Raw genomic sequence first — 26,248 nt, forward strand, 5'->3', positions numbered from 1 at the left:
AGAAAGCCCTTCCTGGGGCTGAGCGGTAGCACAGAGGGTAGGGCATTTGCCTTGCACGCGGCCAACCCGGGTACGGTTCCCAGCATCCCATATGGTCCCCTGAGCACCGCCAGGGGTAATTTCTTTTCTTTCTTTTTTTTTTTTTTTTGCTTTTTGGGTCTCACGCGGCGATGCACAGGGGTTACTCCTGGCTTTGCACTCAGGAGTTACTCCTGGCGGTGCTCAGGGGACCATATGGGATGATGGGGATCGAACCCGGGTTGGCCGCGTGCAAGGCAAACGCCCTACCTGCTGTGCTATCGCTCCAGCCCCCAGGGGTAATTTCTGAGTGCAGAGCCAGGAGGAACCCCTGTGCATTGCCAGGTGTGACCCAAAAAGAAAAAAAAAAAAAAAAAGCCCTTGCTGAGGGCCACCAGGTTCAGAGGAAACACGACCTAGAGGTATTCCAAAGCCCTTCCTGACTGCCCTCACGCAAAATACCTCTTACGGTGTTTTTCTCCTTCCCTGAGTCCAGTAACTCAATCAGCATCTCAATACTAGTTATTTTTGTATGGACACAGTAAGAGATACATTGAGGCTTGCAGGGTAGCTCTCCTCGGAACATCTTGCCACAGACTCAGACTACAGCACTCAGGCAATATTAATCTTTCCTAATCCTCGTAGGGTTTGAATCTAGTTAATTACTTTTTGGATCATGACAGCATTTGTCCATGACCAAGCTCTTAACTTATAGTTATGTATTAGGCACTTTGGCCAGGCCCATCTAGATGTCAGGGTAGCACATAACTCACCGATTATCCTTGGTCCATCCCATCCCTCATCAGGACCCTGCCTTTGGGGGTGCTAGGAAGTAAGGGCAGCTGAGGATTAGTTGAGAGAACAGATGCCAGGAGAAAAATATCACTTAGAGTCAAATGACTCCCAGCTTAAAAAAGCGTAGCGTTTACTACTGTCTTCCTGTGCCCGTACAAAAAGACATGGCTCTGAATAAACTATGCAGAGGACTCAAGGAGAAGAGAAAAACAATATTTACAAGTCAGCAGAGCACAAAGAAAGAAGTTACAGATAAACACAGAGGAAAGGGAGCAAAGTGATGGGAACAATCCAATTTTTTTTTTCTTTTTGGGTCACACCCCGCAATGCACAGGGGTCACTCCTGGCTCATGCACTCAGGAATCACCCCTGGCGGTGCTCAGGGGACCATATGGGATGCTGGGATTTGAACCCGGGTCAGCTGTGTGCAAGGCAAACGCCCTACCCTCTGTGCTATCACTCCAGCCCCACAATCCAATAAATTTAAGCTACCTGTGGCAATGTTACCCTACATCTACCCCTTTTCTTTTTACAAAAACACATTTGAAATAGAGGAACCCAAAAACCAAAAAAAAAAAATGGAAGGATTCTACTGGTATTTTTGTCTTCAAATTAATTGTTAATGCTAATTAATTGTTGATGCTAATTAATTGGTGCTGGTTAAGCTGTCAGGGCATGAATGAAGCCTTTAGCTAGACCTAATATTCCGTACAAACTGTTAGAGGTGATGTGATAGTGAAATACTGCAGTGAATTATGAAATCTTGAAGGGGATGACAAACTGCAATTGCAGTGCTCTATTGGGGTGAGGGCCACACACCCAGCAATGTTCAGTGTCTCCTGATGGTGCTGGGGGGGCCACATGGCCTACTAGGGACCCAGCCCGGTCGGCCGAGTGCAAGACAAATGCCCTATGCTATACTAGTCCTTCTAGCCCTGTCTATGTGTTTTTTCCCCCTCCTCTTTGTTGTGGGCTGCATCTGGTTGTGCTTGGGGGGTCACTCCTGACAGTGTCTGGGAGACCACACAGTGACTGGAATCAAATTGGGGTGCGCCAGATGCAAGACCTTAACCCTGAACTCTTGTCCACAGTTCCTGGTTTCTATTGTTGGCTTGTTTAGTTTTGTTTTGTTTTGGGGCCACACCCGGTAGTGCTCAAGAGTTTACTCCTCATTCTGCACTCAGGAATTATTCCTGGCAGTGCTCCGGGGGCAGTATGGAATTCTGGGGGTTGAACTTAAGTCAGCCATGCACAAGGCAAGCACTGTACCTGTTGTTCTCTCTCCGGCCCTATGTTTTTTTATTAGCCCTTAAAACAGGCCTTATCTAACATTTAATTCTAACTCATGGTTCTTCATCTATCCACATCCAATGAGCCGAACACAGCTGATTGTGTTTTTTCCCCCTAGGTCATTTCTGAGCTTCGGGAGAGGTTGGATCTGGAGCATTTCATTCTGCCATCTCAGTTGCTGGCTTCTCAGCTCAGACTGAAATGCAGAGGACTCGCGTGGTATGGGCCCAGCACTCACCACCCTTGTTCCTCTCGACGTCTATCCTGAGCCCAGTCATGACAGATGATGCCAGTGCACTAATGTGATATCCTGTGGCTTTTCTTTTTTTCCTCCTTTTCTCTTTTCTTTACCATACCTGGCTGTGTTCAGGACTTACTCCTGGCTCTGTGCTCAGGGATCACTCCCGATGGCGCCCATCACACTAAATGCTGACCAAACTGAAGTCAGCTGTGTTTGTTCAGAAAAGCACCTTACCCCATTTCCTGTCTCTCTAGCTCTTACTCTACAGCTTTGAGAGTTTGTGTATTTCTGTGTGTATGTAGTCCCTGGGGTATGCAGAGAAATCTCAGACTGCAGAACAAGTTTTTCGCCATTTACACAAAGTTGTGACTAGTTTTGAGCAGCTGGTGGGTACAGAAACCTACATTTCCCGAGTTCTGGTAGAGGAAAGAATGACTTTTTCCTCTCTCTGCTCCTTGTAGCTCTTTGGGCTATCCAGAGGAGAGCTCTCGGGACTGCGTGACACTGTTCTTTGATGTGATCAAGTCATCTATTCGGTACGAGAAGAACATCTCCGACGCCTTCCTTAAGGTGCGTGAGGCCCGGAGGGGCAGGGGCAGGGCTGGGGGACAGTCACTGCTCACTTCCAGAGGAAGGCAGCAAGGTCGAAGCAGACATGCTAAAATACTTTTGTGCTCTTTATTTTGCAGGCGATTGAGAATGTTCCCACTGAGACTGAGCACAAGGTAATGACGTCCTGGGAATTTGACAGATTTTCTTTGTCTCTCTTGACCTCCCTCTCCCACGCCCTCTCCTCCCTCCCCTGCCCCCCAGTGCTCCCCCCAGTACTCCCTGTGGCTCTTCCTGGCTTCTGTGATAAATCTGGGTTGTTTGGAGTGGGGATCTGAGTGGGGACGCTTTGGAGCAGTAGGTTCCCCGCCAGCACTCGGGCTCCTGGCTGAGGAGTCGCGTCCCTGTGTTGTCCCGGCTCCTCCCAGCACAGCGGCCAAGGGCAGCCTGTAGTCTTGGTGTGTTTTGTTTTGTTTTGTTTGGTTTTGGTTTTGGTCTTTAGGTCACACCCAGCGATGCTCAGGGGTTACTCCTGGCTCTGCACTCAGGAATTACCCCTGGCAGTGCTCCGGGGACCATATGGGATGCTGGGAATCGGACCCGGGTAGGGCATGTGAAGGGAAATGCCCTACCCGCTATGCTATCGCTCCAGGTCTCTGCTGACTTCACTGGAAGCCCAGTGCAGGGCCCCAGGCTATGGTGCTGCTCGGGCCTTGTGGAACTAGGGGTGCGCCGGAAATGCTGAATACCCGGCTTCAAAGCTGCCTCGGGCACATGCCCGGATTGCTCTACTACTTCTCTGTTCTCTTTCTAGTCCTATAAATGTCATCTTTACTAAATATATATATATACACACACACACTTATTATTACTCTTATTTTTGCCACACCTGGAGGTGCTCAGGGCTTACTCCGTGTGGGGATCATTCTTAGAAGGGTTCTGGGAGCCATACATGATGCTGGGCAATTGAACCTGGCCCTTAGCAAGGCAAGTGCCTTCCCTATTGTATTATCCCCATTGTATTATCACCCTTTACAGCTATGTTTTAATAATAGTTATAGTGGCTCTCTAGGGCTGGAGCGATAGCACAGCGGTAGGGCGTTCACCTTTCATGCAGCCGACCCGTGTTTGATTCCTCCGCCCCTCTCGGAGAGCCCGGCAAGCTACCGAGAGTATGGATCCCGAATGGCAGAGTCTGGCAAGCTACTCGTGCGTATTGGATATGCCAAAAACAGTAACAATAAGTCTCTCAATGAGAGATGTTACTGGTGCCCGCTCGAACAAATCGAGCAACGGGATGACAGTGATAGTGGTTCTCTCTCTGTCTGTTTTTTTTTTTCTTTCATCCTTTTGGGTCACACCTGTCAATTCTCCGAGGTTACTCAGGAGTTACTCCTGTTAGTGCTCGTGGGATCATATAGGATGCTGGGGATCAGGTCCGGGTTGGCTGCCTGCAAGGCAAACACTTACCCACTGAACTACTGCTCCGGCCCCATGATTCTCATTTTTGTTGCCTAAATCTGTGGGGCCTTCAGCAAGGAGATGCCCCAATTATTTTTCCCTTTGTGTCCTACAGTACGTCTCAGTCTGTGCTTTTTTGGCAGACATAGTAAAACCAGCTAGTCTGGGAGCTACAGACATAGTAAAACCAGCTAGTCTGGAGCCTGCGGGGCGAGCGATGGCACAGCGGGGAAGGCGCCTGCCCTGCACGGTCGGCCTGGGCTGGATTCCCAGCCCCCATCTGGTCCCGTGAGGTCCTGCTAGGAGTGTTTCCTGAGTGCGAGGCCTGGAGTAACCCCTGGGCACTGCCGGATGTACCCCCTCCCCTAACCCACTCCCGAAAAGGAAACAAACTCCCAGAGCCTCAAAAAATGGAAAAACTGAGCTTGTTCTTTCTTGTAGTCTCGTTCTGTTATATATATATATATATTTTATATGTTTATAAAAGCTGCATCTGTATTTACTTCATAATCACAGATTTTATGTCTTTATTGGTGGGGAGGGGCAAAAAATGTTACGTGGCCATTATGTGAAGCTTTTTTCAGAGGTGTTTAAACCCATTTTTATTTAGACTTGAAACAGATGGCCATGATCATGTGGTGGTGAGGAGGCTGTGAGGCTGTGAAGTGTGTGGTATATGCATGCTCGCCTTTATTCTTTTTTTTTTTTTTTTTGCGTCACACCCAGCGATACTCAGGGGTTCCTCCTGGCTTTGCACTCAGGAGTTGCTCCTGGCAGTGCTCGGGGGACCATATGGGACGCCGGGGATCGAACCTGGATCAGCCGCGTGCAAGGCAAACGCCCTCCCCGCTGTGCTGTTGCTCCGGCCCCTTACTCATTATTATTCTTAACCATCTATCTTTGGGGTTATTTTGTGTCTTGGGGTGCTGCAGTTGGTAGTGCTCAGGGGTCACTCCTGTCGGAGCTCAGGCGACCGTGTGGGGTGGCGGGGATTAACGCCCGCTCAGCTGTGCTTGAGGCCAGCGCCCACCCGCTGTGCTTTCACTCTGGCCCGCTTAGCCATATTTTAGCTGGTGTAGTGCTTTTCAAAAGTTGAATTTTACCACAATTGTCTTACAGCTTATCTTTTTACTTCACGATATTGACATTGATGTCATTTTCAAAAGTTTTTGGAGGCCAGAGAGATGGCTACAAGGCAGGAGCTCGGCTCCTGTCAGGCCCCAGCCTTAAATCTTTTGCACCACCTGTCACCAAAGCAGAGTAGGTGTAAGTGGGAATGAAATACAGGAGCCAGAGCGTTAGTACACTGCACTGGGCACTTACCCTGCACATAGCAGTCGCCCCCCAAGCTTGCCAAGAGTGATTCCTAAGTACAGAGCTCTGAAAACTACCAGAGATGGGAAGATTTTTTTTTTTTTTTTTTTTTTTTGGTTTTTGGTTTTTGGGTAACACCCGGCAATGCACAGGGGTTACTCCTGGCTCATGCAGTCAGGAATAACTCCTGGCAGTGCTCGGGGGACCACATGGGATGCTGGGATTTGAACCTGGGTCTGCCGCATGCAAGGCAAACACCCTACCCACTGTGCTATCATTCCAGGAGAGAGGGGTGAGGGGGAGAGAGGGAAAGAAAAAGAGTTGTTGTACCTGACTCTCCTCAGGAATAACCATCGGCCCTGCGTGGGGGCCACGGGGGATGCCGCAGTTTTTAGTCTTTATGCTTTTATGTATTCATTGTCTCCAGTTTTTAGGATCTTCTTAATGAAAATACATACTGAAGTTGGCAAACGATTAAACTTTTTTCTTTAATCAGTGTGCTTCCCAATGGTATTTTGCAATATTACTTTCTTTGAAGATCACTATTCTTTTGAAAAATACATCATGAGTTTTGTGAAAATGTAGATACCCCTGAAAATGCAGAGCAAACCAGTGTCCAGTGTGTGCTGTGAGGGGGACAGGACAGAGAGAACTGCTGTTCTGTGGGAAACTGAACTCTCGTTGCGTATTTCTTGACGACAGACCTTCGACCTGGTGGTGCTCCTCCTCATCTACAGCACCAACACCCAGTCCAAGAAGGTCGTCGAGAAGGTGCTGAGGAACAAGATCCGCTTAAACTGCTTCGACCAAGAGCTGTTGGACGGGACGTTCATCATTCATCACTTGGTAGGTGTCGGCGTCCCCCTGCCAGTGGCGAGGAGACTTCTGTCTTGTCCGGGTGACCCCTCAGCCCCGTCTCTCTTGGTGCTCCTGGGTCTACCTTTAATTGTCCTTCATGACTAACCCTCTGTAACACGTGATGTTATTCACACCAGCCTTGGTTTTAAGGTTTTAGAAAAAGGTCCACAAGATTGATTCGTTTTTCTATTGTTGTTACTTTTTTTTTTTTAATTATTATTCTAAGCCCTTTTATTTATTTATTTCTTTTTTCGGGGGCTGATGTTAGGCTATACCTAGTGGTACTCGGATTATTTCTGATGGGGTCTAGGGAGTTACATGGGTTAACTTGTTTTCTTTTTTCTTTTGGGCCACACCCAGCCGTTCTCTGGGCCTGCTCCTAGCTCTGCGCTCAGGGATCACTTCTGATGGGCTTAGACCGTGTGGGGTGCCAGGGATTGACTTCCATTTGCTGAGTGTAAGACAGGCCCCCTACCTGCTGTCTTAGCTCCCTGGCCCTAGTTTAACTAAACTTTTAGGCCACCTTACTTTTTTTTTTTTTTTTTTTTTTTTGCTTTTTGAGTCACACCCCGCAATGCACAGGGGTTACTCCTGGCTCTGCACTCAGGAATCACCCCTGGCAGTGCTCAGGGGACCCTATGGGATGCTGGGATTCGAACCTGGGTTGGCCGCGTACAAGGCAAACGCCCTCCCCGCTATGCTATCGCTCCAGCTCCATAGACCACCTTACTTTTAAACCATTCTCTTTTTCTGTTTGGTCGTCAGCTATGGTTGTGTTTGGGGCTGTTCCTGGTTCAGCGACCAGAGGTGCCCCGGCAGTGCTCAGGGGACCGTGCAGTACCCGGGATCACTCAGGGCTCAGCACAGCCTGTGCTCCAGCCTCTTGAACCGTCTCTCCGCCCAAAGGGCTCTTTCCTTTCTCTCTCTCTCCTTTTTTTTTTTGGTGGGTGTTACTTACTCTTGGCTCTGCACTTAGGGTTCAGTCCTGGTGGTCTCAGGGAAGGGACCATGTGGGGTGCCAGGGATCAAACCCTGGTTGAATGCATGAAAGACAAACACTCTCCTTGCTGTATTAGGGCTCCAACCCCATATAAGGTCCAGTTTCAGCCATGTGATGAGTCTGAGACAAATATCAGAATGATGGATTATTCTGAGTTAAAGATTCAAGAAATAATTTTGATTATTAATTAAAATAATCTGGGGGCTAGAGTGATAGCACAGCGGGTAGGGTGTTTGCCTTGCACACGGCCATTCTGGGTGCGATTCTCAGCATCCCATATATTCCCCCCCCACACTGCCAGGAATAGTTACTGAGTGCAGAGCCAGGAGTAACCCCTGTGCATCGATGGGTGTGAACCGAAAAGCAAAAAAAAAAAAAAAAAATCTGGGAAGTACTCTTTTTTCTTCACATTTATTTCAAAGTATTTTGAAGTTTTTATTCCTCTTTGAACTTCTTAATCATGCATAAAAGCTGTAAAATATTGCCCAGACAAGGTATCAAGGTTTTTGTATTTTTTTTTTTAATTGAATCACTGTTAGATAGACCCTTACAAAGCTGTTCATGGTTAGGCTTCTGTCATACAGTGTTCCAACACCCACCCCTCCACCAGCGTACATTCCCCAGCACCCCAGTTTCCCACTTCCCCTGCCAGAGGCAGGCACCTCTTTTTGTCTCTCATTCTCTCTCTCTCTCTCTCTCTCTCTCTCTCTCTCTCTCTCTCTCTCTCTCTCTCTCTCTCTCTCTCTCTCTCTCTCTCTCTCTCTCTCCCTCTCCCTCTCCCTCTCCCTCTCCCTCTCTCTATGGCAGGCACCTCTTTTTGTCTCTCTTTCTCTCTCTCTCTCTCTCTCTCTCTCTCTCTCTCCTCTCCCTTCCTCCCTTCTTCCTTTCGGGCATTGTGGTTTGCAATACAGATACTGAAAGGTTGCTGTGTATATCCCTTTACCTACTTTTAGCCCTCAGCTCTGGTCCACCGTAATCATTTCCAACTATTCTTGTCACATTGGTTCCTTCTCTATCTTACCTACCCTCTGCCCCACACACACTTGCGGTGGGTTCTGACCACTGGCCACTCGTGGGATGAACTCTCACCACTGCAGGGGGATGGGCGACTCGACACGGTGTAGCTTGCGCATGCCCGTGACATCTGTTCTCTTTCCCTTCCCCATTCAGGTCCTGAAGGAGATTTTCCCATCCATTCTGTCACTGGCCCAGATCTTGTTGCACTCCGTAGACCAGTCCATCAATTTTTTTGGCAGTCTTCTATACAAATATCCATTTAAGTTTTTTGACACTTATTGTCAGCAGGTATGTTGAATTTTATTCTATTTTATTTATTTTATTTTTGTGTGTGTGGAAAGGAAATCAAAGGGAAGGAAATGTGATTCTAAGTCATTTGAATGTGCTCTGATGTCTGGTTCCTGTCGGTTGGAAGACAGCGTAGGAGAAAGAGCTGTGGATTGGGAATCAGGAAAGCTTAGTTCTCGTCCTCATCTTGGTAAGACCGAGCTTGAACTCAAAAATTTTCTGAGTCTGGATTAAAGATTCAGGGAGTCAGGGAGTAGCTCAACTGTGAGGATGTGGCAGAATTTCAAGGTGCTCTAGGCTGGATAGGTAAAGTGAAGGTCAGATTCAGTCTCCTGAAATCATTTTAAAAGGACCGCGACTCTGGGGATTTTCATAATACAGGAATGGAAAGGAGCAGCTGCCTCTTGAGCCTGGATTTGTTCTCTTAGAAAGAAAAAAATACTAAAAATTAAAGCAAAAGAAATACCTGAGCGCCTACTTTTGCCATAAACTTCAGACACAGTTTAACGGCACGTGTCCGGAAGGTGAGTCCTGGCCGTCCCGGTGGGAGGGGCTATGGGAGCAAGTGGTGGGGCGCCTTAGAGTTACATCGCGCCTATTACTAATGAGTGAAAAGACTTTTTGGGTTTGTTTGGGGCTGTCTAACAGTGCCCTTGCAGTTCACTGGGGACATTAGGGGACAAATAGGGGTCAGTGTGTGTCAGGCAAGCAGCCTTTTTTTTTATTATTAATAAAATTTTGTGTGTATTTAAAAAATTGTTTGAAACTTTAAACACCTTGATTTACAGAGTTTCTCCTAATGCAGTTATTTTCATGTACTCAGTATTCCAGTTCCAATCCCACCACCCTGCAACCTTTCCTCCGCTGATGTCCCCTCCACCCGCCCCCTTATAGTCACATCATCTAGCTCATAGTGCTGTTACTCAGTCCCTGTCCGAGGGTTGGCTGTGCTGTTCAGTGCTGTCGTCTCCCTGCGCTGAGCTTAGTGGCCCCGTGAGTCTTCTCCCTTCCTACTGGCTGCCAGTGGCTTTCACTCGAGATGCGTGTGGCCACATGGTCCAAGTTGTGTCTCTGGGGTGATTTAGCCGCTTGGTGTCTCAGGCCTACCAGGTTTGACTCCACTGTGGCTTCTCTCGGACATTTGTCACCAGTCTGGGCCCTAACTGTGCGTGCAAGTAGATGTGAGCTCCCCAGACCTGCCAGAACGCATGTGAGTGGGACTGTAAGAAACGCACAGCGGGGGCCCAAGAGATGGTCCTGTGGGTTGGCGCTCGCCTTGTGTTCTTGCTGATCTGGGTTTGATCCCCAGCACCCCGTATGGTCCCCTGAACAACTAGGGCTGGTTACTGAGTGCAGAGCCAGGAGTGAACCCTAAGTACCACAGGGGATGCAAGCCCCCCTCCCCCCAAAAAAAAAATAACAAACCCATATGTGAAGAACAGGCCAGGGTGCTACTACAGCCAACCAGACTTCCGCATACAATCTGGATTCAATCCTCAGCACCTCATATGGTCCCCTGAGCACAGCAGGCCCTTATCCCAAAACCCAAAGAAAGGAAGGCTGCAAGATCACAAATTCTAAAGCCCAGAGCCAGAGAGATCTCACAGTGCTAGGCATGTCCTTCTCTGAGGGACGCTTGGGTGATTCCTGAGCACAGAGCCGGGAGAGTAGCCCCCACATCAAACAAAACATTCAAGCACAGTGATAGAGTCAGCTGGCCTGAGGTAGCGTCTGCGGTTGCGAAAACGCTGACTAGTATATGGAAGGGCACTTTAAAGAAACGGACAGATGACATCTAGTGAGCTCTGGGAACCATCTCCATGTCTTCCACTACCCTTACCCGTGTTTGATCACAAGTTTGATCTTGAAAACATACAAATATGCAGGAATCTTTAAAACCACAGGCTCTGTGTCATCTTAGAAAAAGAAAATGAACGGGGGTAGGGGATGATGCGAGGGAACCTGGTACTGGGAAGTGTCCACTGAGGGACAGGTGCGGGGACACTGACTGAAGTCCAGTCATGAACAGCTTAGTAAGGGTCTATCTCAGTGATTCAATTCAAATAAGTTAAATAAAATTGAAATATAAATAAAAGTTAAATAAATAAATAAATGAATAAATAAAAGTTAAATAAAAAGTTAAATGAATAAATAAATAAAAAGTTAAATAAAATTGAAATATGGTAAGAAAAAGAAAAGAATAAAAGAATTCTATGGATGAAGTTTAATCACAACCCAGACAGAAGCATTTAAAATACAAAAAGAGGGGCTGGAGAGATAGCACAGCGGGTAGGGCGTTTGCCTTGCACGCGGCCGACCCGGGTTCAAATCCCAGCATCCCATATGGTCCCCTGAGCACGGCCAGGGGTAATTCCTGAGTGCAGAGCCAGGAGTAACCCCTGTGCATCGCCAGGTGTGACCCAAAAAGCAAAAAAAAAAAAAAATAAAATAAAATACAAAAAGAAAATTGAGGGGCCAGCAAGACAGTTCAGTGGGCAGGGTGCTTGCCTTGCATGTGGTTGACCAGGGTTCAATTACCAGCACCTCATTTGATCTCGAGTACTGCCAGGAATAAGCTTTGAGCACTGTGGTGTGTGATCCAAAACAAAAAAAGTGGGGGGGGCGATGGTTAATACTGCCAGGCCACCAAAAAGTTCATTCAAAAGAAAGTGCACAGCATTGTTCACTGCTACACTTGGTATGATAGCCTGGACACGGAATCAGCCCAGGTGTCCAGGGACAGATGAATGGATAATGAGGGTGCGGTATACATACACAATGAAGTAATGAATGGATAATGAGGGTGCCATATACATGCACAGTGAAATAATGAATGGATAATGAGGGCACTGTATACATACACAATGAAATAATGGTAAATCAAGGCACGAAATATGTACACAGTGGAATGGTGAATGGATAATAAAGGTGCAGTCTACATATGTAATGGAATAATGATAATGTGGGTGTGTATATGTACACAGTGGGATGATGAATGGATAATGAGGGTGCAGTATACATATACATGGAATAGTGAATGATATATGAGAGCACGATATGTGTACACAGTGGAATAGTGAATAGATAGTGAAGGCATGGTGTCTGTACACAGTGGAACAATGAATGGATAATAATGAGGGTGCAGTATACATACACAACGGAATAATGAATGGATAATGAAGGCACGGTATATGTACAGAGTGGAATAATGAACGAATAACGAAGGCGCAGTGTATATGCACAATGGAATAATGAATGGATAATGAAGGTGCGGTATGTGTACATTATGGAATAATGAGCGGATAATGAAGGCGCGGTATATGTATACAATGGAATAATGTGCAGAAGAATGATGAAAGCGTGGGATTCGCTGCAGCTTGAATGGAGGATTCAAGGATCTCATACTAAGTGAAGTAAGTCAGAAGGAGCGCACTGGAGTCTCACTCGTGGGAGATAGAACAGCAGAACAGGAAGCGCAAGGGAGCGGAGGGGGACGCAAAGCCGACCCTAAACTCGGGAAATCAGCGAGGAGGACAGGGAAGGGGAAGAGGCAAATGGTCAGCAAGAGGTAGGGCCGGAGACCCTGGGCACATGAGTCTTGTATGTGGGGGCATATGTGGAGCTAAACCACAGAGCCAAGACATTCGGGCGGCCCAGGTGCCGTGAGTAGACACTGGGCCAGCAAGGACGGAAGCTGCGGCTACCGGTGGACAGGAGTTGATAGCCGCCGTAGTGGGATTGGTGCCAAAACATTCTGTGCCTGGAATGCCACGATAAACAACTTTGTAAACCATGGTCCCTTAAAAAATGTGAAAACAAAAAGACTGTGTTATTGATGTGGTAAAAATAAGACCCTGGATGGTAGTGTCATTGGATTGGTATTGGTCCTTGTTCTGCTGAATCCAGCATTAATGACAGCGGACTAGGAGCCCAAGAAACAGGATAGCAGTTGGGCACTCGCCTGGCAGGCACTAACCCAGGTATCATCCCTGGCCACCCATATGGTTCCTGAGTACCTCCGGGAATAAGCCCCGAGATACACATCCTGCTGGGTGTAGCCCCCAAACTCCCCTCAGTATTGGAGATAGTTTGGGTGGGACATGGATTTCTCACCTAGTTGAGGTTGGCTTGACTCAGCATGAGCCCTATCAGTGACGGTGATGGTGCCAGCGCGAGTACAGCAGGTGACACGCTTGCCTGGCACACAGCCCACCCAGGTTTGATCCCTGGCAACCCGCACTGTCACCCAGGCTTCGCCAGGAGTGATCCCCCAAACAAGATGACTCCATCTTCGCTGAATGCTGTCTGTTGCCTTGTCTTTGGACAGGAAGTGGTGGGGGCCCTGGTGACCCATGTCTGCAGCGGGAACGTCGTGGAAGTGGACACTGCTCTGGATGTCCTCTTGGACTTGGTAGCTCAAAACCCGCCTGCCATGAGGCGAAATGCTGTCGTGGTGAAGGTATCTAGTCCCCCCATTGAGCGAGGCCAGCCTTTCCCAATCTCGTGGGAGCCTGTCAGTATTGATTATTGGCGAGAAGGGGAGGGGCGCTAAGGAGGCAGGGAAACAGCTCCAGAGTTCAGTCAGCAAGGACTTTCCCTACCTGAATGTGTGTCCGCCTGTAGTGTGGATGTTCTGACTGTAGAAGTTAGTCTGTGTCCGTCAGCGGGACCTGCAGTGTTCCATTGTCCCAAGCAAATGGCCGGTCAGTGTGGAAATTGGGGCGGGGAGGTGTTGGGTTTCAATGTGGGCCCATGCAGTGGACCTCGGGGCCCAGGAATAGCGAGCCAGAGACTGACCATGCGGGCCGTGGGCTTCTCCAGCCCGGGACCCGGGCTTTCACACGTCTTTCAGGGTCTGATGTAAAGGGAAAATACTACTGCTAACCTTATCCTTTCTGGAAAATGTCTTTCCAGGACATTTTAGACTACCTTGATAATATGAGCCCCACGCAGATCCGAAAGCTCTTCTACATCCTCAGCTGCCTGGCATTCCGCAAACAGCACGAAACCAGCAGGTACATCCAGGTAAGATGGCATGTTGGAAAGGGAGTTTTTATTTGAGGGGGTGGAGGGGCGGGGGGGGCACACCCAAGATGCTCAGGGCTTATTCCTGGCTTTGCTCCAGAGTCACTCCTGCGGGGCTCCAGGGACCATATGGGGTGCCAGGGATGGAACCTGGTCGGCCATGTGCAAGCCAAGTGCCCTCTCCTGTGCTCTAGCTCCAGCCCAAGAAATAATCTTTTTTTTTTTTCCCCACTTACCACATTAATTGTCCACCTGCAGTGGGCCCTGGTTATTCTGTCCACTCCGCCGCCAGTAGGGGCCTTTGAGCGGACATGCAGGCATAGGTCTGTAATGAGCCAGCTGGGGAGTGTGAGAGAGCCATCGGCCTCTTGGCGGCAGAGGGAGGGGGCGCTTATTTGGGTCACACCCGGCAATGCTCAGGGCTTACTCCTGGCGGTGCTCGGGGGACCCTGTGGGATGACGGGGATGGAGCCTGGGCCTGCTGCGTGCAAGGTGAGCTCCCTGCTTGTTCTGTGGCGCTGGCCTTCAGCCTTCTGTCCTGACCTGTGGACACAAGGAGAGTTGCCTTGTTTCCTTCGATTTTTGGGGGCGGACCTGCCAAGGCTCAGGGCTTACTCTTGGCAGGCTCGGGGAACCCTATGGGGTGCTGGGGATCGAGCCCAGACTGGCCTTGAGTGAGGCAGGCGGCTCTGCACTGCGCTGTCCCGTGGCCCTGGCCTCCTTGCTTGGTGAGGAGCCTGTACTGGCCTGTGCGGCCGGCTGGCTGGCTTTGTGGACACTCTTCACTGAAAAGCCCAGCAAGAGGACGTGGAGATGAGTTTGGAAATCCTAACGCAGGCCTTGTTCATCCCTTTGGGAGCCTGACTCTGTGCTCGGGAGTGACCCTTGGTGGCACTTTGGAGAGAGCCACAGACGGTGCCTTAACCCCTGTGCTAGATCTCACGCCCTCCTTTACTGCCGCCCGGTGGAATCCACGTGCACTGTGGCTGGGAGCAACCGGCACCTTTCCATTTTTGGCGTGGGAGGGGTTGAGCCACACTGGGCGATGCTCAGGGCTTACTCCTTACCCTGTGCTCAGGGATCACTTGGGACCTTATGGGGTGCTGGGGATTGAACGCGAGTCAGCTGCGTGCAGAGCAGACGCCTTACCTGCTGTACTATCTCTGATGAGTGTTATTCCTTTTAATGACTGGGTAATTGTTGCGTTTGTATGGTAGTCTTACCCATTCACCGCTCGATAGACACTTGGTTTTTCCAGCCACTGGCTTCTGTGAATAGTGATCTGGGCCTTGGTATCACTGTGTCTTTTGGAGTCACTCTGTTTGTTTTGGGTATACACCTTAGTTGAATTGCTGTCACCAACTGAGTCTGTTGAGTGTTCCGAGGAATCACCTTTTATTCTGCCACGTCTAGAATAGTTGACATTTCAGGCAACAGCTCACAAGTTAAATTTTTCTGCATACTTGCCAACATTGTTTCTTTATCTGTGGAGTATCTTAATATAATTTAATTTACATTTATTTATTTAATCAGTAATGATGTTGAATGTCTTTTCATACTTTTTTTGATCATGTTTGAAAAGATGTCTATTTAGCATCTTTTCCTTTTGCATTTGTTTTGGCAGTGGGGGATTGAACCCAGGACCTCACATGTGTGAGATGTGCTCTACCCCCGGGCCACAGCCTTGGCACCCTTTGCGTACTTTTAATGTTTTCTTTAATGCAGCACCACAGAGTGCTGTGTCATTGATAGGTAGTTCCTTAAAATATTTGTATATGACTCCCTTATTAGATAACTTATTTTCTAATTTATAATTGCAAACTATTTCTTCTTTTCTCTTTCACTCTCTTGATCATGTCCTTTGATGCCAAAAGTATTGAGTTTGGGGGCCGGAGAAATAGTATGGGGGTAAGTTCCTTGCCTTGCACCTGGCCACCCCGATTCAATCCCCAGCATCACATACGGATCTGGGAGTACTGCCGGAAGTGATCCCTAAGCACCGGACCAGGAGTAATGTGTTTTGGGGGGTCAGTGCTTAGGGGTTTCTACCGGCTGTGCTCCGGGAACCATGTGGTGCCAGGAACTGAATCCAGGCCTCCTGCATGCAAAGCACGTTTGCATGTGCTCACCCTGTGGAGCTTTCTCTGGCCCTGGCAATTTCTCTTGTCCTGAAAACCCTTCCCTGTTTGGAGGGGTGGGGGCCCCACACGCTGGCGCTCAGGGCTTATTCCTGGCTCTGTGCTCAGGGATTACTCCTGGTGGGCTCGGGGGACCGTGTGTGGTGCCGGGGATTGAACATGGTCGTCACATGCGAGGCAAGCACCTTTCCTGCTGTTCTGTCGCTCCAGCCAAGCTTCCTTTGTCGTTGAAGGAAACAATAAGAAGGAACAAAACTTAGAGACGAGGGGCCGGAGCCATAGTCCAGCAGGGAGGGCCCTTGCTCGCACGCGGCGGACCTGGCTTCAATTCCCCGCACCCTAGATGGTCCCCCGAGCAGTGCCAGGATTAAGCCCTGAGCACTGCCAGATGTGGCGCCCCCACAAAACATCTTAGCGATGAAATGACTTGTCAGATCCACAGATGGAGCCCGTGCTGTAGGAGGCTGTGGGCTTCTCTCTCGGGGTCCACACACCCACCCTCCTCACGGGCGCTCCCTCACAGGGCAAGGCAGGTGCTCTCGTGCTGAGCCACACCCGTTGCCGCCCGCCTTCCCGCGCCCTCACCCTGTCCTTCCTTTCTCGCAGGATGACCTGCACCTGGTGGTCCGGAAGCAGCTCTCCAGCACCATGTTCAAGTACAAACTGATCGGCATCATCGGGGCCATCACCATGGCTGGCGTCATGGCGGTAGACAGGTACCTGGGGACAGGTGGCTGGTGTCTAGTAGAGGGTCGTGTTGCCTAGCCCGCTTTCGGCGTTGGACAGTAAAGCTGTGATGAGAGACGCGGGCAGAGAGCTGCTGCTGTGTGTGTATCTGGTCTGGTCGGTGCCTCGTGACCTGGGCAGAACTGCAGCCAGGCCCACTGTGGCCGATGGTTACAAGCTGGGCACTGCCAGGAGACGAGCTTCTAGAAATGCTTTACAGAGGGGGCACCTGTCCTCCTGGGATGTGTTACTATTTTTTTATTATTATTTTTTATCTCCTCCTGTCCGGACACAAGACAATCTCTACAGTGTCTCCGTTGCTCTGCTATTTCCAAGACATTTTTCATACTATTTCCTTTGTGAGGATTTTGGTTGGTGGTTGGTTTTTTTCCCAGTGCCACTGGTGTGCTGCCTGGTCTGTTCCTGGGGTGTCAGCCCAGGCACGGCCTGCGCCACGCGCTCCCTCTTCCCGCCCGGGATGTTTCCTGCAGCCTGTGCTTGCGGGGTGCCGGGTGTGGGCTCCCAGTCTGCCCCCCACCCCCCACCTCGTTGCCGCGGTGACTGGGCTGTGGGTGGTCACCGTCAGCTGTTGTCAGTGGGGTCACTCTAGTATCTGCTGCTCATACATGTTGCTGGGCCTCACGCTCCAGTTGTCACACGTGTTCACAGAGGCCATGCTTGCTTCCACGGCGCTCGCTGCCTGCTGGGCCGCTGAGTCTTCTCCCTGTGGGAACTCGAACAACTGCAGGGTGGCTGCAGGGAGCGGCACAGCCAGGACTTCTGTGGCACGCGGGCAATGGGTTTGGAATGAGCCTCACGCTTGCCGAGCGGCCGTGGACACCTGCAGGCTGACACGCGCTCTGCGGGGTGGGTGCTGGCCCGTGGCTGTGGCCCTGTGCCCTGCAGACCAGCCGTTTGGGGACCATTGCGCTCAGACTCTGCCCTTTGCCTGCGGGCCCCTTCCTTGCGAGTTTGACTCCTTGCAGTTTAATGCCACAGTTTTGGGGGTTTGCTTTGTTTCGTGGCCAAGCCCAGCTGTGATCAGGGCTTGCTCCTGAATCTGCTCTCACGAATCGCTCCTGGCATTGCTCGAGGACCACATACAGTGTTGGTATCGAACCCGGGCCGCCTGTGTGCAAGACCACGCTTTACCTCGTGCTGTCTCGCCCCGCCCCTCCCACAGCTACCGCGTTAGAAAGGCTTCCTGTTCAGGAGTTGGTCACATCCTGTCAGTGCAGACTGGCGTTTGATTCAGTTCTTGTTTCTTGTCAGCAGTTTCTAAAACCTCAGGAGACATCTTTGGACCCGTTATTAGTAATCCTTAGAGGCCACTTGGCAGTTATTAGGGGATTGGTTTAGAGATTATTTTCTGGAGTCATGCAGCTTTCTGGGGACAAATTCTGGGTTCATTGTTTTAATTAACTGAAGGGCCTTACTTAAACTGCTTTACCTTTTTGTGCCCTTGTTTCTTCACATTTTTAAATAAGTATAATAATCTACTTGCTTTAAAGATCTGTTTTTTGGCTCTGGAGCTATGATAGCACAGCAGGGAGGGCATTTACCTTGCACGCAGCCGACCCGAAGCAATTCCCAGCATCCCATATGGTTCCCTGAGCACTGCCAGGAGTCATTCCTGAGTGCAGAGCTAGGAGTAACCCCTGTGCATCGCCGGGTGTGACCCAGAAAGCAAAAAAAAAAAAAAAAAAAATCACCAAGTGCTTAGCATAATCCCAGGGCTGGGAAGAGAGGGCGGAGTTAGGTCCTATGCTAGACCTTGAGCAGCCCTGGAGAAAGCCTGCCCCCAAACCAAAATGTGCAGAGTTTGCCGTTGGTGTGTCTGGTTTGGTTTGGTTTGGGGGTCACACCCACAGGTATTCTCGGTTGATTTATTCCTGGCTCTGCGCTTTAAGGCTCACTCCTGTGGTACGAGGCATCAAAGCCAGGTCGGCCGCCTGCAGGCAAACGCCCTACCTGTTGTCCTGTCTCTCCGGGCCCCACAGCTGTTAGCTGTTATTGTTAACTTAATCCGCTGGGTTTGATTTCGATTTTGGGCCATACCGGAGATCTTCAGAGCTTACACCCGGCGCGGTGCTCAGAGGTCACTGTGAGCATTGCTCGCGGGAGCGTCTGAGTTACAGGGATGAAACCTGGGTCAGCCAGCTGCAAAGCAAGATAGTGCCCGCTGTACCATCTCTCTGGCCTCGTAGCAGGCCTGGGGGGCACTGTCTCCGTGATCCATGTTCATGGGCCTGGGCTATGCTGGGATCCTGCAAGTAAAGCATAGACTCTAGCCGTGTGGCTGTTTCTCTGACTCTGAATCCACTTTCGTTTAGGGAAGGCTCTCCTCCCCACCCCACCCCCCCAAAAAAAAAGCAGTGTTCAGTGGGACCAGGGGCTGCTCCTGGGCAATGCTTGGCCTTTCAGGCTGGATGCTCAGTGTAAGAGGCCAAGACAGCCAGAGTCCTCGCACCCCACCTCCAACCCCTGGTGCTAGCAGTCCAGCCCCACACACGGTGGCCTCAAAAGGCCTTATTCTGGGACTTCCTGCCACTGGCTAGAGACCGTTACAGAAGCACAGTTACCTCTTTTTTTCCAGAAGTCGGTCTTTCAGTCTGACCCAGCGGCGAGCAGAGCTGAGCGATGAGCAGTGCGCACAGGTGAGTTTCTGGGTGTGCGTCACGTGTTCCCCAAGGCCTGGAGCGCTGTTGCCGGCACACCCGTTTATTATGTAGAATGTCTCTAGTTGCAAAAATATTTGTTCCTGAGCTCGTAGCTTTTGGGGGCCACCCTGGCTGTGGTCAGGGCTTACTCCTGGCTCTGAGCTTAGGGATCAGTCTTGGTGACCCGCAGGTGGCCACATGGAAAGCCGGGGATTGAACCCGATTGGCCACTCGAGGCAAGCACCCTGCTGTGCCCGCCTCAGCCCTTGAACACAGAGTTTTTGAATTGTGCTACCTTTTTTTTTTTTTTTTCTATTGTTTGGTACATTTGTTTCTAGGGCACACCTGGGTGTGTTCTGGGCTTAAACCTGACTCTGCCTTCAAGGCTCAGTTCATCGGTGGTACCATGGGTCCGAATTCAGGTTGGCGCTGTCAGGCCGATGCCTCACTTGTGCTGTGTCTGCCATCCAGACTTGAGCCCTGCTGCTGCTTTTGCGACAGCTCGACTCTGCTGTTCGGGCCGCGCTCTGTACCAGCCCGGTGCTCCTTATTGTTGGTTCCTAGGCTTAGTAAGCGAGGCCGAGTGGAAACAGTACGACTGAGACAAAGTCTGTGTCGTGGAGGAAGTGGGTATAACGCTTTTTCAGAGCTAGAAAACAAGGCCTCGAGTGGAAATCGGGCTTTGAATATGAGTTTTCGTTCAGAGGTTGTTTTTAAGCCTTTTCCTCACAGAAGTGGCTTCAGCCTCTTTGCTCTAGGGAATCTGGCTGCGTGTCTCTAGCGGGTGAGCGGTGATGGGGTTTGGCTGTGACCGTGAAAGGGGAAAGCTCGCCACGAGTGGGCGCTGGCCGCACGAGAGCCCGAGGGCTGAACTGCCTCTCTCCGCTCCAGGTGACCTCCTTGCTCCAGCTGGTTCGTTCCTGCAGCGAGCACTCCCCTCGCGCCTCTGCGCTCTTCTATGACGAGTTCGCCAATCTGATCCAAGTCGGAAGGCTGGCTCCCAAAGCCTTGGTAACTGCCACGGGCTTCGCGTCAGTCCGCGCGCGGTGACGACGACTTGCTTGCGCTTTCTTGAAGTCGTTTTCCTTCGGTATCACAAAAATAGCAGCCCTTGTCCTCACCCTCCCTGACACCTCCTCCCTCCCGGTGACAACGGTCGGCCCAGGTGATGTGACAGCACCACCATGTGCTGATTTATGTGCAGCACCGGGCTAAACACTTGTCAGATGTCACATCTTTCCAATTCCTAACAGTGACATTTGCACTGTGGTTCCTTGTTGGAAACGAAGGAACAGGCGAGGTCAGGCCAGAACTTGGCGTCGTGCTTCCTGGCGCATGCGCCCTCGGCTCCAGAGCCGCTTTTGTTTACTTGCCTCCTGAAGGAATGGATTGGACAGACCATCTTCAATGACTTCCAGGACGCCTTCGTGGTGGACTGCCGTGCCTCGGAAGGGTGAGCCCTGCTCCCCCTCAGACAGGCCGCCGTGTGCTGCATCTCACACAGGCGTCACGTGCCTTTCACCTCAGTCGGGGTTAGCCTCTCAGGGATTCCTTCTTCCAACCCCAGCACTCCTAACTCCAGGACTGATAAGGGATCGCCCAGAACGTTCTTTCTCCTAAGTCCCATTTCTCTTGAAAGGAGGGAGATTGGTTAGTTTCAGTAGTTGCCCTCAGACACCTTGACATTCTGGTCTCTCCACAGCAACTATCCGTTTCCCGTGAAAGCTCTTTACGGCCTGGAAGACTGTAGCAGCCAGGAGAGGATCGCCATCAACCTCCTGCCGTTGGTCGCTCGGGACTCGGCGACAGAAGGGGCTGGAGCAGCTTCAGGGGAATCAGAACAAAAGTCAGTACATGATTGGTTTTGGTTTTTTGGGGGGGCCACACCCAGTGATGTTCTGGGCTTACTTCCGGTGGGCGGGGCCATGTGGGGTGCTGAGGATCAAACCCAGGTCAGCCACATGCAGTTCAAGCTATGCTCTCTCTGGCCTCCATCTGCCCTTTGTTTATTTTTGTTTTTTTTTTTTGTTTTGTTTGGGTTTTTTTTGTTTTTTTGTTTTTTGTTTTTTTGGTTTTTGGGTCACACCCAGCGATGCACAGAGATCACTACTGGCTCATGCACTCAGGAATTACTCCTGGCGGTGCTCGGGGGACCATATGGGATGCTGGGAATCGAACCCAGTCAGCCGTGTGCAAGGCAAATGCTCTACCCACTGTGCTATCACTCCAGCCCCTTTGTTTATTTTTTGTTCTTGGGCTACTCCTAGCGTTTCCCAGGTTCTCTGCCTCTGCACTAGGAATTACTCCTGGTGGGCTCAGGGACTTGGGGGTGCTGGGGATTGAACCTGGGTCAGTGGTATGTGAGGCAAGCACCCTACTGCCTGTACTGTTGCTCTTTTGTCTGTGGGGAGCTTGATTTAAAAGATGCTTTCTAAGGCCCTAAGGTGGTATCAGGGGTGGGGGGTTCCATGAAAAACGGGTGGTTACCTTATTTCATCATTGACCTGCAGCTTGTGCACTATTTCATGGTAGCTAAGAGACTTGGAGATGATTGTCTGCTTACTCTTTGCCTGCCTTTGCCGCTCTCGCGCCTTCAAACACGTGGGCATTCACTCACCCTCTGCCTCTTAATTTTGTTGATTATTTGCCAAATGTTCAGTTCCTTGGTACATTGTTGAGAGCAGACGTTTATTTTGGGCAAAGTTCCCTGCTTACAAAGTTGCATTCCCAATGAACATGGACCAGTGAGGCTGCAAAGCGGCGTCTAAAGCTGGACTTCTTCCTCCCAGATTGGTGTCCCCACTGTGCCTGTCTCCCTTCTTCCGCCTGCTGCGGCTCTGTGTGGAGAGAAAGCACGACGGCAACTTGGAGGAGATCGATGGCTTGTTGGGTACGGATGCCGTAGGGAACGTGACGGTGTGTTGTCGCGGGAAGGGCGAGCCGCCTCACAGCCCTGCGGAAATGCTGGGATTGCAGCACTGTGGGCAGTAAACAGCCGCTGGTGTCGGCATCCGTTTCTGGGGTCCACACTGCAGTGTGTCGTGTGTCTCTGTCCCCTGCCAGTACCGCGAGGGTTGCTTCACGGCATGTTACGGACGCAGAACACGTGGACTCGGGGGCTGAGTCCTTTTCAACCGTTACATACGAGTGAAGAGGCCAAGACAGGAAACCTGGGTCCTCAGTGGTCCCCGGGGAGTCGGGCAGGGGGTCTCAGGGCGCGTGTCTCTTTCAGACTGCCCTCTGCTCCTCACCGACCTCGCCCCCGACAACAGACTCGAGTGCATGTCTGCCACAGAGAAGTCCCTCATGTGTTCGCTCATCTTCCTCACCATCAACTGGTTCCGAGAGGTATGTGGAGTTCTGGGGTCCTCCGCCCTGCGTGTCGTTCCTCTCGGCGTGCCCCCAGCCCGGGTGCTCTCCCCGTCCTCCCTTGCCCCCGTGGGATAGCTTCATCTTCCCCTGCTCTTGGCCATTGGGGCGATTTCCTGCTGCCGGCTCCCCCTCCCGCCCAGGGAGATGGCACTGGTGAAATGAGGGAAGGAATGGTCACACTCTAGGGCCACATCGACTTCTTTTCTCATGCATATTACTCTGGAATATTCATCCAGAGTCTTTCTTCTTCCACTTCCAAATTATAGGCGGGGTGGGTGTTATCCTAGGTTTACCCACGGATTTTCCAAGAATTCATTAATAGCGCCTCCTGTGCCAGCTGCTGAGAAAAGCTTTAAGTTAGTGCTACTTGACTGCATTTCTATTTGACAATTGGAAAATGGAAGTTAAGAAAGGCTTGGCTCGTTTACATTCAGCTCGTAAATGGTGGGTGGGACTGAGCTTCGTTCCCTAGAGTGTGTCCACTGGCCACTGGGCCTTCGTGACTCGTAGAATCAGTAGCCCTTGGTGGCTCAGCATTTTTCTATGGAGCACTTTCCTCGTTTTCCTTTGTTTCTCTGGGGGTGGGGGCCGAGGGCTGTTTCTGATGAGGACCAGAAGCCCATCCCCAGCCCTGCCGTGCCTTTCTGAGGATCCTTGTGCATTTTGACCTTCCTGAGCCCAGAGGCTGCTCTGACACAGCAGGGCGAGGTGGGAGGGGCCGCATTGCAGAGTAATAATGTGGTTTGTGCTTGTGCAGGTCGTCAATGCCTTCTGCCGGCAGACATCCGCCGAGATGAAGGGGAAGGTGCTCACGCGGATCAAGCACATCATCGAGCTCCAGAACATGCTGGAAACGTACTTAGCAGGTGAGGGCTGTGTCCTGGCAGTCACGTCTGGGCAGCAGGGAGCAGTTAAGAACCCGTCCCCAGCGCGCTCAAAAACAGCCGCCCCCACCTGCCTTCCTGTGTAGAATATGAGCCAGGCGTGAAGCTGTTGCAGGGCTCGATACTTTCTGGTGTGCAAGTCTCGGGCCTGAAATAGAAGCTCTGTTCTCCGGGGAGACACGGCCCCCTTAGTCCTTGGCTCGCAGAGACTGTGTGGAAACAGACTTCCTGGGTTAGGTTTGCGGGGCCGGAGCGATGGTACAGCGGGTACACTGCTTGCTGTGCGTGAGGTGGCCCCAGGCTCGGTCCCTGGCACCCCCAAGGAGTCCCTGAGCACAGCCAGGGCCAGGAGTTAACTCTGAGTGCTGGCACAAAAACAATTTTTAAGTCTATCTTAGTTTACTTTTTTTGTCTTTTTGGATAGTTTATATCATTATTTAGAATGGTTTTATGTTGCTCAGTTAATATTTTCTTCCTATTAGTTAATTTTATTTATTTTAATTAATTTTTTTATTGAATCACTGCACTATATAGTTACAAAGCTTTAGTGATCGGGTTTATGTCATAATGTTCCAATACCCATCCCTCCACCAGGGTACATTTCCCACCACCAGTATTCCCCGTAGCCCTCCTGCCCTCCTGCCCCCCGCCAAACCTGTTTCTATAGCAGGCACTCTTCTCTCTCTTTCTCCCCTTTCCCTCTCTCTCCCCCCCTTTCCCCTTTCTCTCCCTTTCCCTCTTCTTTTGGGCATTACGGTTTGCAGTGTAGATACTGAGAGACCATCATATTTGGTTCTTTGTCCCCTTCCAGCACACATCTCCCCATCCAGAGTGATCCCTTCCAGCCATCGTTGTCATAATGGTCCCTGCTCTGTCCAAACCGCCCTGTCCCCAGCCCTTACGGCTGACTTTCAACCATGAACTATTCATCTTGGTCCATGTTTCTGCTGTCCTTGAGTATTAGTCTCATACTGTTTCTTTCTTCTTTTTTTTTTTAATCTCCCATAAATGAGTGCAATCATTCTGTGTCTGTCCTTTTCCTTCTGACACATTTTACTCAGCCTGATACCTCTTCGTATCTATCCTTTCTAAGCGAATTTCATAACTTCATGTTTTGCTAACATTTGTGCAGATGTACCATAGTCTCTTTAACTGTTTGTTCTTGGGCACTTAGGTTCTTTTCAGATTCTGCCCATTGTGAACAGTGCTGCAGTGAACACACAACTGCGGATGTCATTTCTGCTGTGTCATTTTGCACCAACAGTGTTTCTCCCTGCATCAGCACTGATTATTCTTATTCTTTTGATGTGTGCCAGTCTCTGTCATGTAAGGTGATAGCTCATAGTTCTGATTTAGACCATTAATTGTTTTGTTTGCACATTGAGAGCACTGGGCATGCCTGGGTCCTAGTTGTCATTCCTCAGGTGATCACATTGCATGTGGTGGGTCTGGCTGGTCCATGGACTTCTGCCTCGTCTGTTTCAGTCACCCCGGACTACGTGCCTCCCCTCGCAAGCTTTGACTTGGAGAGTTTGGAGCAAACACCCCAAGCCAGTACTGCTTCCACAAGAACCAGTAAGCAGGGAAAGACGGGTGAGTGTGTTCTCCCCTTCTTGCTGTCTGGACATGAGCCTCATTAAATTAACCTCAGATGGACCAAGCACTGTGCAGCGGGGAGGGCGGCTGACCAGGGTCTGACCCCAGCATCTCGTATGGTCCCCTGAGCATCACCAGGAATGATTCCTGAGTGTAGAGCCAGGGGTAACCCCTGAGCACTCTCAGAGTTGCCCTGAAAATAGTTAGCCTAAGTCATCTGCATCAGGAGTTGGAGAGCGAATGTCTTTGAACGCTTGTTCAACATGGTTGATTGCAAGTGAAATATAATTCAGCAGGCTGCAACGATAGTCTGGGTATTGTGCGTGTTGGTAGCCTAAATTTGCTCCCTAGCCTGCAGGGTCCCCTGAGCACTGTGTGTGACATGCCCACACATACTTTTTATTTTATTGTTTTTAAATATTATGCTGTTCCTTGTACCTCTAGTCATTCTCTAGTCATTCTGTAGCGGCTGTTTCGGGAGGCGGTGGTAGTTACCAAACATGGCTATGGATGCCTTGAGTCACTCTTCTCACTTGAAATACAGGAGGAAGAAAACGAAAAGCAGATGACACCAAAACATCTGGAGCACTCTCGAAGGAGGATAATTCAGAATGTGACCCTACATTTTCTGATAAAAGCCAGCTGGAAAAGGTACCCGCAAGGGTCTCCTGAGTGGCAGGTGGCGCCCCGAGCAAGCCTTGGACCAGCATTTGACTCTGCACTTCACAGAGAACGGGAAAAGCAGAGGCAGAAGGACACACACTCTTCCCACCTCGCCGCCTCTGACAGACCCTGTTCTTCTCTTTCCCCCTTTACGCACTGGGGTTTGCAGTGCTGTTACTGAGGGGGTCTCTGGCTATTCCTTACCCTCCTTTCAGCAGCCAGTTCTTGTCCAGAGATCACTCCCCGCTCTCCCTGGCGGAGTAGGCCCTTCTCTCTCCTGTCTGCACCGTCCCCACGTGTGGCAAGCTTCTTACCAAAACGCAGAGCATTTTTTCATGGACAGCCTCCTGCCC

The 26,248-nt window shown here is 50.4% G+C and overlaps 1 protein-coding gene across 4 annotated transcripts in view; it reads left to right on the top strand.

The window, feature by feature from the left end:
* FANCD2 (FA complementation group D2) overlaps positions 1-26,248 on the top strand; it is a 65,544-nt gene that overhangs the window by 17,371 nt on the left and 21,925 nt on the right. For 2 of the 4 annotated variants that reach the window (XM_055134799.1, XM_055134800.1), the window contains exons 12-28: positions 2,222-2,322; positions 2,806-2,914; positions 3,034-3,069; positions 6,371-6,514; positions 8,697-8,831; positions 13,159-13,290; positions 13,746-13,856; positions 16,601-16,710; positions 19,317-19,377; positions 20,272-20,391; positions 20,763-20,833; positions 21,083-21,226; positions 22,170-22,270; positions 22,613-22,728; positions 23,510-23,618; positions 25,122-25,229; positions 25,777-25,883. In XM_055134799.1, the coding sequence (XP_054990774.1) occupies positions 2,222-2,322; positions 2,806-2,914; positions 3,034-3,069; positions 6,371-6,514; positions 8,697-8,831; positions 13,159-13,290; positions 13,746-13,856; positions 16,601-16,710; positions 19,317-19,377; positions 20,272-20,391; positions 20,763-20,833; positions 21,083-21,226; positions 22,170-22,270; positions 22,613-22,728; positions 23,510-23,618; positions 25,122-25,229; positions 25,777-25,883 (1,815 nt within the window). Of the gene's footprint in view, positions 1-2,221; positions 2,323-2,805; positions 2,915-3,033; positions 3,070-6,370; positions 6,515-8,696; positions 8,832-13,158; positions 13,291-13,745; positions 13,857-15,730; positions 15,765-16,600; positions 16,711-19,316; positions 19,378-20,271; positions 20,392-20,762; positions 20,834-21,082; positions 21,227-22,169; positions 22,271-22,612; positions 22,729-23,509; positions 23,619-25,121; positions 25,230-25,776; positions 25,884-26,248 lie in introns of those variants that run through there. The other 2 variants (XM_055134801.1, XM_055134802.1) reach the window with 2 other exon arrangements.

Source organism: Sorex araneus, chromosome 4, assembly GCF_027595985.1.
Source record: "Sorex araneus isolate mSorAra2 chromosome 4, mSorAra2.pri, whole genome shotgun sequence".
NCBI classification, from domain to species: domain Eukaryota; kingdom Metazoa; phylum Chordata; class Mammalia; order Eulipotyphla; family Soricidae; genus Sorex; species Sorex araneus.